Source organism: Hypomesus transpacificus, chromosome 16, assembly GCF_021917145.1.
Source record: "Hypomesus transpacificus isolate Combined female chromosome 16, fHypTra1, whole genome shotgun sequence".
Lineage (NCBI taxonomy): Eukaryota > Metazoa > Chordata > Actinopteri > Osmeriformes > Osmeridae > Hypomesus > Hypomesus transpacificus.
Window position 1 is genome coordinate 7,447,411 of NC_061075.1, and position 16,168 is coordinate 7,463,578.

Here is a 16,168-nt window from a genome sequence, read left to right on the forward strand (position 1 = left end):
GCTTTATATTAGCGTTAAATTAGAAGATTTCTGAACTGACAATGTTTTTAAACTTGATTGTTAACATGGGAGTTCCTTTAAGTAGCCAGCATACTGGTAACAGACACTTAAGTCTGATTAAAAACGTCACCATTACCTCGCCCAGAGTACTGTACACTTGGTGTATTACCAAAACATGGATCACTTGATTCTGTGACTTGATATCAAATACTACTTCAACAATGTAAAACGTTCCAACAACATAAACTGCACCAATGTAAACAGTGCCTCCAACTTTAAAATAACATTTTGTAAGACTGTTCTAAAGACTTTGTCATGGTTTTTAATGTGGTGTATGATTTTATACTCTGTAGTATATTTGCAAAGTCAAACATGCTGGAAATCTCACTGTGGTTTGATGTCGAATCCTCCATACAAGGGCCTTGCTTCTGCTAGCAACATCTGGTTATCACAAAACCCTAAAAAGATCCATTATCTGAGATATTACAGTTCCCAGCCATCTCTTTAAACCACATGCAACCTCCACAAACGGACCTGTTCCAGACTGTATCGAAACTTTCATACCACATGCACCGTTTACAGGTTTCTGGCTTAACTTATCACAATAATGTTAGAGTGAAGAATGAATTCAGCCCTTAAAAGAAATGTTGTCACAATGATAAACGCCTGGATGAGAGGCTTGCGCACTCCTTCAACGTGATTCCGGCTTTGAAAGTTGACCTGTCGCTACGTAGCTGCCAGAAAGCTCTCAAGATGAAGTTTACAACCTCCAACTGTAAAAATATTTATCACTGCCAGTGAAAGGTGGATCTGAGGAGCAAACTGGGGAAAACCTTGAAACTGCTGAGGAACCGCTGAGGAACCTTGAAACTGCTGAGGAGTGTTTGAGATGAGGGCCTGGAAATTGTCTGCTGGTCCTGAGGAGTCTCTGTGGAGGAAACCCAGGCCCACCTGGGGCCCAGCTACGGTCTGGTGCGACCATAAATAAACCATGTAGAGCCTACTCTGTATCCCCAAGCTCTCCCTCCACATTCCCTGCCCTGCATCAACTCCCACATTGCCCATATTGCTCTTATGATTGTTCCAAAACCACTCCCTCGCTCGCTCCCTCTGTCCGTCACTCGTTCACTCCCTTTATCACTCTAACCCACCCACCCACTCCCTCACTCACTCACTCCCTCCCTCACTCCCTCACTAACTCCCTCACTCCTTCACTCCCTCAATCACTCACTCACTCACTCACTCACTCAGTCTCTGTCTCTGTCTCTCTCGCTCTCTCTCTCTCTCTCTCTCTCTCTCTCTCTCTCTCTCTCTCTCTCTCTCTCTCTCTCTCACTCACTCACTCACTCACTCACTCACTCACTCACTCACTCACTCACTCACTCACTCCCTCACCCACCCACCCACCCACTCCCTCACTCACTCACTCACTCACTCACTCTCTGTCTGTCTTCCATGTTTAATGTACAACCCAAAACCTCCAGATCAGATTGGCGCCTCGGTGGATTTCCAAACTGGAAACTGCTGTTTGGCAACAAGTCTGTCTCTAACACTACACGTGGAAGAAAGAAAAGGGCAAATGGGCCAAGTGTTCAACTTTACAAGCAATCTCAGAACATTATGGAGTGGTGTCAAGGTTGCGATGCGTCCATATCTTGTAACGGCTAACAAGCACCAACTGCCCTTGAATAAATTGATTTCTCTATGTATGTGTGTATGAGTGGCATGTGTGTCTTCGTGTGTGTGAGTCTGTGTATGTGTCTAATCCATGGTTTGCCTACATCCATGCCGGTCTCAAAAAGAAGGCTGGATAAAGCCCTTCAGTATTGTCTTGTTTCAAGCGAATGCTCAACTTCATATTGGTCTCTATTGTTTCCAGCCACATGGGTATGAGTAGGGATTACTCTGTCCATCATCAAGGGATTAGTGTACTGTGTGAGACAGTGAGAGCAGTGTCATTCTCCTTTTCTCAGTCCTCTCCTTCCTTTACTGTCACTTCCTCCTCTCTCCTTCCTCCTGTCTCACTTCCTCCTGTCTCACTGCCTCCTCACTCACTTCCTCCTGTCTCACTGCCTCCTCTCTCCTTCCTCCTCTCTCTCTTCATCCGTCTCCTTCCTCCTCTCTCACTCCCAAGACAGAGTGCTAATGAACCGATCTCTCCAAAAGAGATGTGTCGCAAATGTGAGCTACGGCTCAGTCACAGCCAAACACTCTGAACAAAGGAAACACAGGCATTACTTGTTGACGTCCACAGACTCGCTGTCAAGCTCTAAGTGAAGGATGAACTCTGCTTCTGAAGGATGGAGGCAAGTCTTTCGTAGAGCGTCTGTGCTGATGGTGTAGAACTTTGGCCTTTTATGGATCACTCACGTTTTATGATATCGTCGGGGAACGGAGGATGGCTTCATCCATTACTGTATATATGTGTTCATCTCCATTATCGTTTTCTCACAGGGGGCCAGTGGAAACATTGAATCTTGTTCAGCAGGCTTGCGTTACAGGAACAGAGAGCCATAGGTGCACGCTAATGGCCCTGCTGTTCCACCATAAGAGCTTTCTCCCCGTCCATATCGTCTATCAGTCAGCTGATGGTAGCTGCCCCATAATTCACCATGCTGCCGACAGGAGAGCCTTGCATCCATTTGGGCCCATCTCTCGTTGTTTGTTGTCTTCCTCTTGCTTCGGGCCAGCATGCCTGTGGGTGTTTATGCCCGTTGTTCCAGCAAATGAACTTTACGGCCAACTCATCTAACTCATCGGCAGACCCTTCGAAGCTTTCAAAACAGAGATATTCTGGTCGACAGAGCAATACTCCGGGTGATTGTAGACCTATTCAAACTAACCGTTACAAGCAATAAGGTGGAAAAAAATGGGTTTGTTCTCGCAACACATTGCTCGTTGGCTTTAAACATCAGTGGAGGAAAATCAAGACAGGGGAAAAGAAGGACGCGAGTGAGAGTGGAAATAAGATAAACCTTCATCACCGCCGCCATTATATGGAGCAGTCGATGTCAATTTAAGAGACGAAAAATAAGAGACAAATTGAGCTGTAATTGGAAGAGGCAGTTTTCGAGTAAACTTCCAATGAACCCTTGATATATCTATTTGTTTACCATCACGGTCCTCCAACAGTAACAGTCTTTTCTTAAACAACGTATAATTTCCTCCTGGTTGGTGCATTGCAGGCCTGGTTTGGAAAATGTTAGGCCAACATGCTGGAGAAGAGGAAAACCACCCCCAAAAAAACAGACTTTCATCATCCAACAGCCCTTGAAATATCAACAGATACCACAAGAAAAATATACAAAATCTTATTTCGTGTCTCGTTCCCCCCCCCCCCCCCATCCTGACAGCCTACCTCCGCAGCAGAGGGACAAACAAAGCAGATGAAACTCCTATAAGCAAAAGCCCATAGGAAGGGGTGGGAAAAAAACTCCGGTATTTCTGCAGTGAAGCCTGAAGCTGTTGACCGTCTGTTTGGGAGTGGAGAGCACACAAGTCTGTGACAGAGGGCAGCCTAATCTAATGGTGTCACTATTGAGCACCCCCCCCCCCTCGATGTGAAGGAGATGGGGAAGGGAGGGGGGGGTAATGTAATATGGGAGAGCCCCTTGGAATCAGACAGTAATTAGATTGGCCTGTTTAGGATGCCCACAGCTCTCTGACTCATTCTCTGGAACTGAACTGTTCTGGAATGGCCCATGTTAACCCCCTGCAGTCCAAAGCCACGTGTGAGCGTCATGTGTGATGAGTATGGATGCTTTAATGAAGGCATGATCGCGGAGACAGACACGGAGAGGGAAGACAGACTGAACAGATTCATTTTGTAAGATAAATGTTTTGATATTCAAAACATTTTCAAGAATTCATTAACCAAGTACATTACATAAGGCTTACATATTGTTTACATGTTGTTTATATACGGTATTCAAACATTTAAAAAAATTATGTGGAATGATTTATGTTAAATGATATTGATTTGCTGACAAGATACTGCCTATTTTTTCTGAAAATAGCAACAGTGACTTACGTATTTATAGGCTAATTACATTGAATCCTAAACATTCAGCAAAACATACACTTCAGAACTTTTCCCCTAGACTGATGAATTTATGCAAACTCTTTCTTTCAGGTCTTAAGTGGAGTCGGCACCTGCAGTTCTTTTTGTTTCTCTCTGCAGTATTTAAAATCGCCAGCAGGTGCTGCACAATATCACAAATGCGCTCCATGACAGAGGTAAACGGGGGGCAGGTAGGGCTGACCTTACGTGAGGTGGAACACAATGATCCTTAACATCTGCAGACTTTAGACACCGGTGTAAGCGAACGCCGCGAGGACCGAATATGTTTTATGAATTGATGAGATAATTACAACCCTGCCGTATTACAACTTTTAGCTGCCTTAAATGCTTTAATTAGGTTAAATGAACGTCTAACAGATGGAATTGATTAGCGCGGTTCGCCGTTTTTGACCCATGAGAGAAATAAAAGACGCGTGCACACTGAGCGAGTGTTCTGTTGCTCAGAGTTCAGCGTACTATTTATGCCATTTAGCAAAAGAACTGTAATTATTGACTTAACTGTCATTTGCAGTTGATCCATGGTGTAGTAGTTTCCAATTCAAACAGAATGACACTTGTGCATTGTGTGAAAACTGACAGATGCTGTCTAGTAAAGATATATTAACCATTTTTTAAAGTTGTGGCTTTAGTTGTCAGCAGCACCATATGTCTTTAATTAATTGAACTTCATGACTTCCAGTGACTCCACACACATTCAATGTTTCACACATACTTCTCCCAATAAAAACGAGGTTAAGGGGATGAAAGTTTGGAAAATATCATTGATTTAAAGAGGTCATTATCGTGTACCAACTCCACCCCCTGGATCAGCCCTTTTTTATATTTCCCAGTGTCGCCGTGCCAACACGCAAGTGAGATTTATAACAGGGCTTTACCAGTGACTTGATGACCTTACCACAGTGACAGGGTAGAGGCTGGCCTGAATTGTGTTGGAATGTTCAAGCGCAGGCATGGTCTGTATCACTGACACTCACTGGAGGCAACATGGCCATGGCAGTTTCCTTAGCGACACGGCTACAGCTTTGAATAGTAACAGGGAGAAAAGCAGGACCACCATACAAAACAGGCAACCCACATGGGAACTTCACCGTCGCATGTGGGTTTGACTAAATCCAGGTGTCTTTATGACATCACCGCTTGGCCTTTCATCACCGCATTTGCTTGGACTTAATGTAGAGACCACTGATAATGACGGGCATGCCTGCAATGGAACACTGATGCGTGTGGGGGTGAACCCCAAAGCTATCCTTTGTAACTTTCTATTTGTAGTGTGTGTGTGTGTGTGTGTGTGTGTGTTTGAGTGATTCTTTGTGTGTAAGGTGAGTGTTTCTATATATATATATGTGTTTCTTTGTGTGTAGACACTATGTTTGTGTGTTGGTGTGTGTCTCTGATTATAGAACACAGATAGAGTACGTGTGCCATTGTCAAGCGTGTATTGCATGTCTCACAATTTCTCATTTGAGTCGTAGAATGTCTATATTAAAGCTAAATATTCCACCAGAATGTCCATTGCTGCTGAATGATTCAAAGACGACTTTGTTTGAGCCTTTATTAAAGAGGTATGTACTTGCACTCCAGTATAGTCTTACATGCTTAGTGGTTGCTTGCGTGTGCTGCACATCGTTTAGGGAAAGAAAAAACAGATGTGGCCTTTTGTCTCCTTCTCACTACCCACATCTCTCTTCAGGGCAAGATTCATTTCCAACTGACTGCTCTTGTGAAAGGAGTCTATTAAGCGCGCACGTTTGTTTTGTTTTTTTGTTGTTGTCAAAAGACATCTTTATTATGTCAAATGGATACTTAAACCCATGGCACTGACGGATGTATTCGAATGCACACGGCCCTTACGGAGGGAAAGTGCCTTCAGCGTTCAAAGCTTTGAGCGAGAGATTCCCAGCGTATGATTTTACATGCCCACTGAGTTAGGACAGAGCAACACAACAAAGCCGGCTATCGTTCCGACAGGCGGAGATTCATCTGGGACTGATTTCCCCACAGTGCATCACAGAGACCTCTGCTGGTCAGGGAGTCAGGAGAGGGGGAGGAGAGGAGGCCAAAAACGTGTCACCAGCCTACTGTCCACCCACTCTCAAGCTATCAAACCTGTGCACTCATTCACTGGCCTTTGTGGACGTAGAGGACATATAAAGCTTGTCAGTCGGTGATAAAAGGGAATGCTAATGTCAGAGAGAAAGGTGGAGGATAAGAACAGCCGTAGTACCTCTGTTTATGCTTATTGAAGGAACTGCTTCAGGGGATGTTGGGCACAATAGAACTGCCCAGCCCCTTTCAGACAGGTGGCATTGTGGGACTTATGGACCTGGTCAAATCCGAGTTTGTAAGGCCACATTTTACAAACAGACCCCGGGGCCAGAGAAAGGGTGAAGGTCTCCGACAATAATTTACCAAGCCGCTGGCCTTTTAACGTCTGGTGTAACCCCAGAAGTGATGTAATTAGTGTCGTAAAGCCTTCAGGGTGCAGCCGAGAGCCGGGGAGAAATATGACCCTGGACCCAGACGCCTGGCCCCTTGGTCTGTGCTGTAGACTGCTGCTGACCCTGGAGCAAGGCAGGGCGTTTGCACTTGCAACACAGTGTGCTGTCGTGGGCGTACTCCCTTGAACCCTTGAGCACATCCAGAGCTGATATACTACTCTTTCCATTATCGATTTGTGCCTAACAGGTATGGTCGAGGAGAGGGAAATCAATTCCGTCTCTCAGGGAATTGCAAGCTCAATGACAACGTAGACACCTTTTGTCAATTTCAAAGCCATCTTGATATTGTATTTGTACTTGAGATAGACTGAACAGATCTTTGCCAATCAGAAAACGGAATTGACTTGTTAATAAACTATCTGTCATTTACTATCTGGGGTTTAATGGCTAGGTTGGAACGACAGTGAATTTACCAACTGTATCACACAGTCAATTTGATACAATTTTGCATCCAACAGTATTTTTTTCTTCTAGCACGCCACGTCAACTCTGCAGATGGTCCTGTACAGTCCGAATACCATTTAGTTCCATCAGTAGAGGTACTAAAGGTTTTCCTTTATTCCGGTAGAGCTCTTTAGCTAACAGGAGAACCCTGTGAACATGCTAATGTGCTTTAGCGACTATGTAACAGGCCAACAAGTCTCCCTCCCCCCTTTTCTTTCTTACAGTGGCAAAACGACCAGCCTGACTAGAATCACTCCACCAAGCTCAGTCCACAAGTTGTCGAGCCTTATGCATTTATGCATGGAAACCTCTGAAACTTTTATAACGGTGCGCCATTAATCTGCGTGCCATTTTTAAAAGCGGGAATTAAATTTTCATTCGTATTTGCCTTCCCTTCTCACTCTGTCTCTCTCTCCCCGGTTAGCCCCTGTCCGCCGGGCCGCCTACCCCGGGCCGGTGAAATATTTAGCAGTACTGAATCACACGTTGGGAGGAGAAGCTCTGTCTCTGCTGTGGCTTCGCTGGATCTCAGCGGTGCACACGGACTGCACAGAGACGAGCCACCTGAAAGAGAACCACAGTGAGAGGAATAACAGAGAAACCGTGAGAGGATAGTTTAAGAGGATCACATGCTCAGTGACTAGGGGGACACTGTCAATATGAATGTAACACACACACACAATAATGTTTAAATATTTACTGGTACGTAAAGGAATACATAGATATAAGCCTAGAGCATTAGGCCTATAGTTTTTCAAGAGGTGCAAAACTAAAAAATTACTGCCAGGAAAAAGTATGTTATGGTACCAAAAATATATGACACAATTATATTTTAAATAGGCTAACAGTTATCTTTTATACACCTCTGTAAATGGTAAATAAGTTCTTGAATCGTGAGTACAAAAAGTTTAAGGGGCCCGAAGCAGTCCCCCCTTCCTCGCAGCCCCGCCCCGCTATGTGAACCGGGGTGAATGGAGAGACCGCTGAGTGTAGCCAGAGGGAGCGAGCCATGTGCTGAAGGAGGGAGAGGGCGCGCGAGAGAAAACCACCGTGACTCAAAAAAAAGGAAAAAAAAAATAATGTCGGCTTCACCGGGCTGTTCACCACACACTGAGGAGAGTGAAGAGCGACACTGGGCATGAAGCAGGATAATCTTTCTCTCCGAAGCAACCACAAACAACGCAGGTAGAAATCGCAGTGCAACTTTGCCTTATATGCTGGGTCCCTGTGAATGCGCTACATGCTTCGGCAGCGGAACGGCGAAACCACAAGAAGGACGAGAAGAGAACGTAATCAAGAAAGCAAGTTATTTTGCCAACTTTGTCTTAAATGGAAATTAAAGTGCATACGGAAAATGACTTTAGTTTCAATGTCGGCTTGTGAGCGACTGAAAAGGAAAATTGGACATTTCGCGTGCACCTAGATCTTCATGGATTGGTATGCAATTGCAGGATCGTGTCATTTTAAGTGTCGTTCGAAGGAGCGGGGGCTACGTATGCTTGACTATATTATAGGCTATTGGCAATTAGAAATTAAGTGAACGTCAAAGACCTGTAAACGTTGAGTTGAATGGACAGAATTTTCTTGCAAATATTTGCAATAGAGGACTGTAATTAACTACGATTAGGCTACTACCATGCTGAAAGAAACAGTGCAGACTGGATAGAATTGACTGATTTACGCCAAGGAAAGTTTTCAAAAGTAGCCTATGCTGGAGAGGAATGGATATAAAGGACAAACGCCAGTTTCTTTGGTTTCACCGAGTACTCAACTTGATTTGATGAATGTCTTATTCTGAGGGTATAGAATATACCTCATTTGTCAATCACATCAACTGAAGAAAATGGATTGTAATAGTTATAGGAAAAGTTTACCGTTCATGAGTAGCAGAGCAAGCTGAGCACACAGCAGGCGCAAACATCGAATTAGTAATGAAACGTTAATGGATGATAATTAAGTTGAACTCACTGCTCCATCTGATTAGACTTTTTCATGTTCTCACAAATGGGAATGTACAGTCTGAAATCACGTTGTGTATTTTCAATTTGAGTGGACAAAACAACTTGGAATTTGAACGTGAACTGGAACTAACCATATACGACTTGGAGAACATCATGCCTAGCCTGTCTGAAAAGCAATATCAATAAGTAATCGTATTGATATACTCATAATTTCATTGATAAGGACGCAGCTTTTTCATCGCATTTTGCCCACAATGGACAAGAAGTATCTAACTTATCAAATGGAGTTGACGCTTCTGCTTGTTGCCCTCTTATCTTGGGTCGCTGTATTGGCGGACGATAGCAAGCTGATATCCGACAGATATGCAGTATACTGGAACAGTACCAATCCCAGGTAAGGAACAGTAGCTTATTTAGAAGCATCTTCGGTCACATATCCTTGCCTCACATACAAGTAAAAACTCGAATACTCCAACCGATCCTCCCGTCTTGTTTTAGTGGGCTATTAAGTGAATGTAGGCCTGCAAAACACAGTCCCCCGAAATGTTCAGAAACAACCAACAAACCTTTGCTTTCTTCTTCAAATAGTGGATGGTTATACTTACATTTTGGTACTACTAGGAATTCTCATTTTTCAGACCGGTGACGTTTGTTTTGCGGAGTAGCCTACAAAGTGATAACAAGACACGAAGAGCAACATTTTAAATGCCACATTTGATCAAGCATTACTCTCCTATAAGGAAATGGAGCAGTAGGTTAGTCATCCATTGACATATGTAGCCCTGACAAATAGTTTCAGCTTAAGGGACAACTCTGAACTGAACATCAACCAATTTAGTCTCAAATGATTGCCTTACTTTGGTGCATGCAGCCGGCCAGTTACAAGATGGATAGTTTCTCATATTTATTTCTATGATTTACAACCTAGGTTACACCTTACACTTTGTTTTTAACCTAGGTTACACCTTGTTTTTAAAGTGAAGAGATTTTCAGAAAGGACTGATGTTGAAGTAAGAATAATTTACTACAAAGTGTTTTTATTTGTTTGTTTAGTCAAATACATAGTATCAACAACTAATCATAATGCTTTACGACCCTATTTATCCTGGAAACGTATTTCAATACATTTTTTCAAACACTTAGAGTGTAAGCATGTCCTGTACCAACCACCAATTTCTCTGACATCCATGTCTGCATTCCACTTTAACACAACCAGTTTTGCTCAATAGCATATCTTTGTTTAAACAAAATAATAAAGCAGGAGTTTCATTTGGCTGCCTCTGGGGGTCTTTGACATGTAAGGTCAAATGTTTCATTTTGATATGTATTTTGAGTTTAATGTCCCCTTTCATACTTTAATTAGATTTGTAGGGATGCAAAATTTAGTTTTCATCTGAATCAAGTTTCTTCTACATCTGTGTTGTTGACTCCACATTCGAATATACAGAATATTCCCCAAAATAAGTGAGATTTTTTGGGAGCAGAAGATAGCCCAACAAAGTATGTTCTTCCTGCTCTAAAAGGGTGTTGAACAAAAGAAAGCAATTCAACAAAACAGTTTAGAATGTGTGTTACTTGAATGTTCCAGGTTTCTAGCGTAGAAAAATGAATCTGGGTTTTATACTACAATTCTGACTTGATGACTAAACTTTAGGTGGGAATTAATAGTGGCTATAGACAAAGTGTTCAGACAGTTATATATATCCAGTGCTGAGATCTCCAGACAGGTTTTTCAGAAGTGTCCTTAAGCAGGCCTTGGAGATTAAAGGTGACCCCCATATTACAAACTGCTACACGCTTGTGTAGTGATGATTCAATGAAGTGTATGCACTTTATTGCTTGCTGCCCCAGCCTTCAGGGACTACATATTGGGGAAGTTTATTTTGAAGACCAATCCTGAATATTTTTTAGATATTCACGTTTCTCAGAGATGCACAGATACAAACGTAATACCATGCAAAGACGTGAAGTATAATTGTTTTGTACAAGGCGACCATTGCTGTAGATAACTGCAGTTTAAAGGAGTGCTTTAAAAGCTGAATATGTTTTAGTTCACATCATTACTGTTCAAAACCATCTCCTATGGTGTGCGTTATATGATAATTATCGCTCTAACTAAACCTAAGCGTTGACTGGGTATCCAAATATAAGATATTTCTAGATATAAATTAAATGCCGCCACAGAATTGAATAGTTCTACTTGTAGCTTGGTTGAATGGCCATCTAACTTTTGCAATCCCATAGTTTTTGTAGGGTTCTTATCTTTTTAAATTTGGTTTCCAGAATGTTCTAGAATTCATACTGTTAAAACTAACAATGCAGTTTTCTGTTTCACGGTGTAAGTTGCTTACAATTGACAATGACACAGTGATTTGATGGATGTTTACCCAATAAATTTCAAGGTATTCTTTCCTCATGATATCTTGGGCCCTCTCCCCTCTGACCTACATTTGCTGAGGCTATTGGAAAACATGGAGATGAGCGTGAAGACTAGTTGGCTAGGGAGGACTGTCCAGATTATAATGTACAAAGTGGTTATAGTTTTGAGGGCAAACTTTGAAGTGAGAGACCGACAGACCATTTCCCCAAATCATGAAGTACTTTCCGGAAGGTTTGATCTTGGAAGTTTGACCTTGGAAGTTAGTCGTTAGTTTGAAGTCGCTGATTTCACTGTGGTTCCCTCTAGGTGGCGTTGCATCGTGTTTGCTCTGGTGATATTACTGCTCCGCCATTTTCTCATTCATTGATGGGAGACATTTTCGGTATGTCGACAGCCGAAACAATAGCTTGACATAGACTATCCTTAAAGTTGGCCACAAATAATGTTTGAACAGGTAAAAATCACCTTGACGTGGAGTTGAATTGCAAACAAGAGGTCGTTGGGTATCGACAGATTTTATTAGCTTAGTGGAAAAAGCAAATTAATTTGGAAATTTCTTAAACTGAACTGGTTTTGAAATACTTTAAAATGGTGGCATAACCTGCCAGTACACTGAAAATAACTGCCATCGTTGAAGGGTTTAAAATAGCATGTTTATCGCTTCTATGGGTATATTACATATATGTAGTTGCACTGTATTTGCAGTGTTGCAAAACACAACTTTTGAGATTATAGCACATTCACAGATGGATATATTCACTGTGAATGTAGAGGTTAAATAAGGAAACACTCTGCATGTGGCTGTCTTCACTATTCACTCTCCACGCACTGTTTGCAGTGTAATGTGGTAAAGCTCCACATGAGATGGTCTCTGTGATATATTTTAATGGCTGGTTGTGTTTGTGATTTATGCATTAGTACCTTAGGTGTAGCAAAGTAGTAATATTTTAAGGCGTTGTAACACAATACTATGTTTTCTGTTTCTCAAGTAGGATTTTTAGCCCGTTCCCTCCTGTAGATAGAAACCTAGCGTTGTTAAATCTCCCCCTGTTCCAGATGAAGACTCATTTTTCTGTTTCCACTGACTAGTACTTTGGGGGTCAGTCCACAGTTGTGCGTTCACCAGATGTGCTCGTTATTAATTTGAGGTATTTTGGGATAGCGATTTTCTCTTCCCCGTGTTTTGATATTGACCTTTTTGTAGAGCGACACATGGAGTTAATTTAGTAAGTTGATGTTTCCATCTCCTCATAAACATGACTTGGGTTCAAAACCAGGTGAAAAACAAAACAGTCTTCATGTACTCGTTCAAATACATGACAAGGGGGTGAACCACTCTGGTGAACACTGCTGAGATCCCTAAAACTATGACTGATCCCGTGATGGTGCAGCATTATTGTAGCTGGGCCAGCACAAGAGTTCTTTCTCAGTGACTTAATTGAGTGATGGTTGTGGATTACACTGTGGAGAAAGTACATAGAATGATCTGTGTCCCGATAAAAGTTCATCTGCCTCTCTGGAATAGGAAATAAGCAGTTTTCCATGACGGAGAGCATAATTACTCGTTATTTGGAGAATTCGATTAAATGAAAAGATTGTCCGCAGCGATCACTAACATAAAACACTGCTTCCTTTTAGCCAGCCGTTACGTGGTGCCATGCAGACTAGAGCTTCAATTAATTTAGTTCTTGAATTAATTTAGTTTCAAGTCTTATGACTGTACCGCTGATGTTTAGAATAGTGTGGGGTGAGGGGGGAGCTTATTAATCTTTTTTATTTATTTTTAAGAATGTGAATATCAATGACTATATTAATTTTATAATAAAAATGCAAAAGTCTCACACAGATCCATCTTTTAGCTCAGAGTAGGCCATTAATGGCTTGACACAATGTTACATCTAAGGGCTCCAACATCTCATTAAAGATTAAAGTTGGTGCATAATATCTATATAAGCAATTGATATGAAAGAGGAATTGACTAATCAGTAATCTAGGTTCAAAGCTTCATTAAATAAAATGACCCTGACGGTGTGAAAGCCCAGAGTCTGACTCATTTGCTAGAACACAACCATCCGTTTCCAGTGTTAATCAAAGTTGTGCAAATGTGAGACGCAATGGAACTGGGATAGTTTATATTCTTTGTCCCAATGTTCCGACACTTGCACAGTAGTAACTGCTAGCTTGACCTTACAGAGTAAATTACGTTGACTAATATTTCATCTGTAGCTGTCCCACACAGCAACTGTATTTGAAAGTGCTCCAGGCTGAGTCCGGTAAATGTTTTTTCTGCTCCTAGGGGCGAGCTCTTTCAGACTAGGAACATTGCATTTGTTGTAGATGTGTCCTGTCTGAAATGTGAGTCGTGAACAAATAAAGCGAGTTTCTTGTAACTCCGGTATCTGTCTTCCAAATCAGTGAGTCACCAACCTCTTGTGACCTCCCCCCCTCATTATTCTCACCTAGCGGGACTGGAAAACACCGTACCTGTCGCACAGGCAGTACGCAGAGTACTGACAATCTGGTCTATGTAACTTGTTCTCTCTGCCATGGTCTCATAAGGTCATGGGTGACAACCAATGGTTCCTTGTTTGATTTATGTATTTGGAATCAATAGGTAAATAGCCCTCTAACAGAGTATCAACACTGCATCAATCCTTATTCGCCACTCATGCATTTTAATGCTTGACCCACATTCAAGCCTTGAATACCCAGTCTTGTGTACCAAGAGAACTGAGAAACGGTGAACTTTGTGAGGTGCTCTGGAGCTACAATGACACAGTTGGAAAACGAGGACAAAAGGGAAACCGTTTTGTAATCTTGTGTTGATCAAGTTAGTGAATTATTTAATTAGAATCAGGCTACATAACCTTGATGGATAAAACCGATCATGTGTCCCGAACAAAAACTCTTATTCTGAATACCTCTCCGTAAATGTCTTTATGATATTTGTCTTATTTTAGCATACTTTAGAATAATATTACATGGTCGAAAGATTGACTTCCAGTTTACTGTTGAAGGATCACTTCTTGGGATTATAATCCCCAAAAAACTATTACAGAAATGTTTTAGATATTGATGTTTAAACCGTTTACAGCTTACATGTTTTTCTTTAGGCTTTCCAATAAAGAATAACATTAATGGGATTTACGTGCAATGTATATAAATGTATCTTTATTTCTGTTTTACATCTCTACCAAACACTATAAAGTACTAGCAGTTAATTGCTTAAATGTCCTAATAGCTCCTTGCTCGTAAAAGCATTGCAGAGCATTTGACAAATATAAATGTTGGTAAGTTTGTATGGACCCTCGTAAAAGAAGAAAAAAAAGAACCCACAGCGTTTCCCCTAATTAATCCTCAGTAATAGTTTACATTTATTGACGCAAATGTACATGGACACAGCATATTAAAACTCTGCTCTTCCTTCTCTCGCCTCTCCACTACCCTTTTATTTGGTTCTCGTTCGGTCTTTCTCTCCAAATGAACCTTAATGAAATCACTGTAATGGACAGATGCTTCTTCAGAGAGTAAAAAGCTATTTTAGCCTGTTTCCGGTAAATGTCTCATTGCTCCCTCATTTATGAAGTTTTATAATGCTGTTTTTTACCCAGTACTTAGCCAGTGAAAAGTACGAGGGGCACTTTTGTGTGTCTATTTTGTGTGGCTCGCTGTATTCAATCATGAAGAGACATGGTGTACTAATGGGGAACCTTCATGGTTGAATGAGGATGGAAAGTGTATGGAAAGGTAACACTGTACAGTAATAACAGCGTGCATGGGAGCACAGCCGGTCAAGGAGATGGTGTCTCCGGCACTACCTTGCATTTTGCTTGTAAGAATTTTACGACTTCTCTCTGAAAGTGCTTTCCCATCTAAATCCATTCCTCTCACCGGACCAAAAAGGATATCTTAGCCTTGATAAGAGCATCCCCTGTTCTTGGAACTATAATATGAAAGTCTAACAGGCCATGACCTGTACTCTTTACTGTGTTCTCGCACTCTATAGAGTGCAGGTATACATTGGGCGCGGTTCTAGAGTCTGTACCATCTCACCATGTCATGCTAGGCTTGATACTGTTTTGATTGAAACAATATGACGCTGTGGAAACAAATTAACATTCCTACCAAGGGATGAAGTCCAGTGTTTGTTGGTTCAGAACTGAAGAAGAAACGGATGCTCTGCAAAGCAAAAAGGTATCTGTGTGCAGACCACTTGGAGTACTTCTGTTTCACATCAACTTTAATGGAAAGAATTCTATACAAAGCTTCGTGTGGACGGCGACCAAAGAAAGATTGCTGGACTTGAGCCTGGCAGTGAGATTAACCTCTGTTTAGTCAATCTTCTGGGGATCGCACGCTTTTAAAATGATCTGTTTGGTACTTTTCAGATAACATCGGCTTTAAATTATGTGTTGATAAAAAGGACATGAAGAATGATATTGAGAATCGTCTATCCGTTAAGGTCGCAATTTAGAAAATGGTACTAATAAAAAATACACGTCAATTATTCCTAATGTGCATCGCCGTTTTAGCTACAATTAAACCATCCTAAAAATATATTTGTGTGCCAGTTATACTTGTTCTTCTATTGATTACTACTGACTAAAACTGATTTAAAAGTGACAGTTCTTCTGGCATTTTAAAGTTTAGGTTGTAATATATACAGTAAAAAAATAAACATAAAAATTATATCGAGTTTTTTAAAACACAAGTTCAAAAGATTTTCACAAATGGGAGTGCAAACCAAAATGCTACTTTTCTTTCTCAATAAAAAATTATATACAATCAATAATATTTTGCAGAA

General features: G+C 41.4%; 1 protein-coding gene across 1 annotated transcript in view; it reads left to right on the forward strand.

The window, feature by feature from the left end:
* The first annotated feature begins 8,010 nt into the window (after nt 1-8,010).
* efna2a (ephrin-A2a) overlaps nt 8,011-16,168 on the forward strand; it is a 78,478-nt gene continuing 70,320 nt past the window's right edge. Inside the window, exon 1 of the mRNA XM_047036758.1 lies at nt 8,011-9,378. Coding sequence (XP_046892714.1) covers nt 9,239-9,378 — 140 coding nt within the window. The 5' untranslated portion in view covers nt 8,011-9,238. The remainder of the gene's footprint in view (nt 9,379-16,168) is intronic.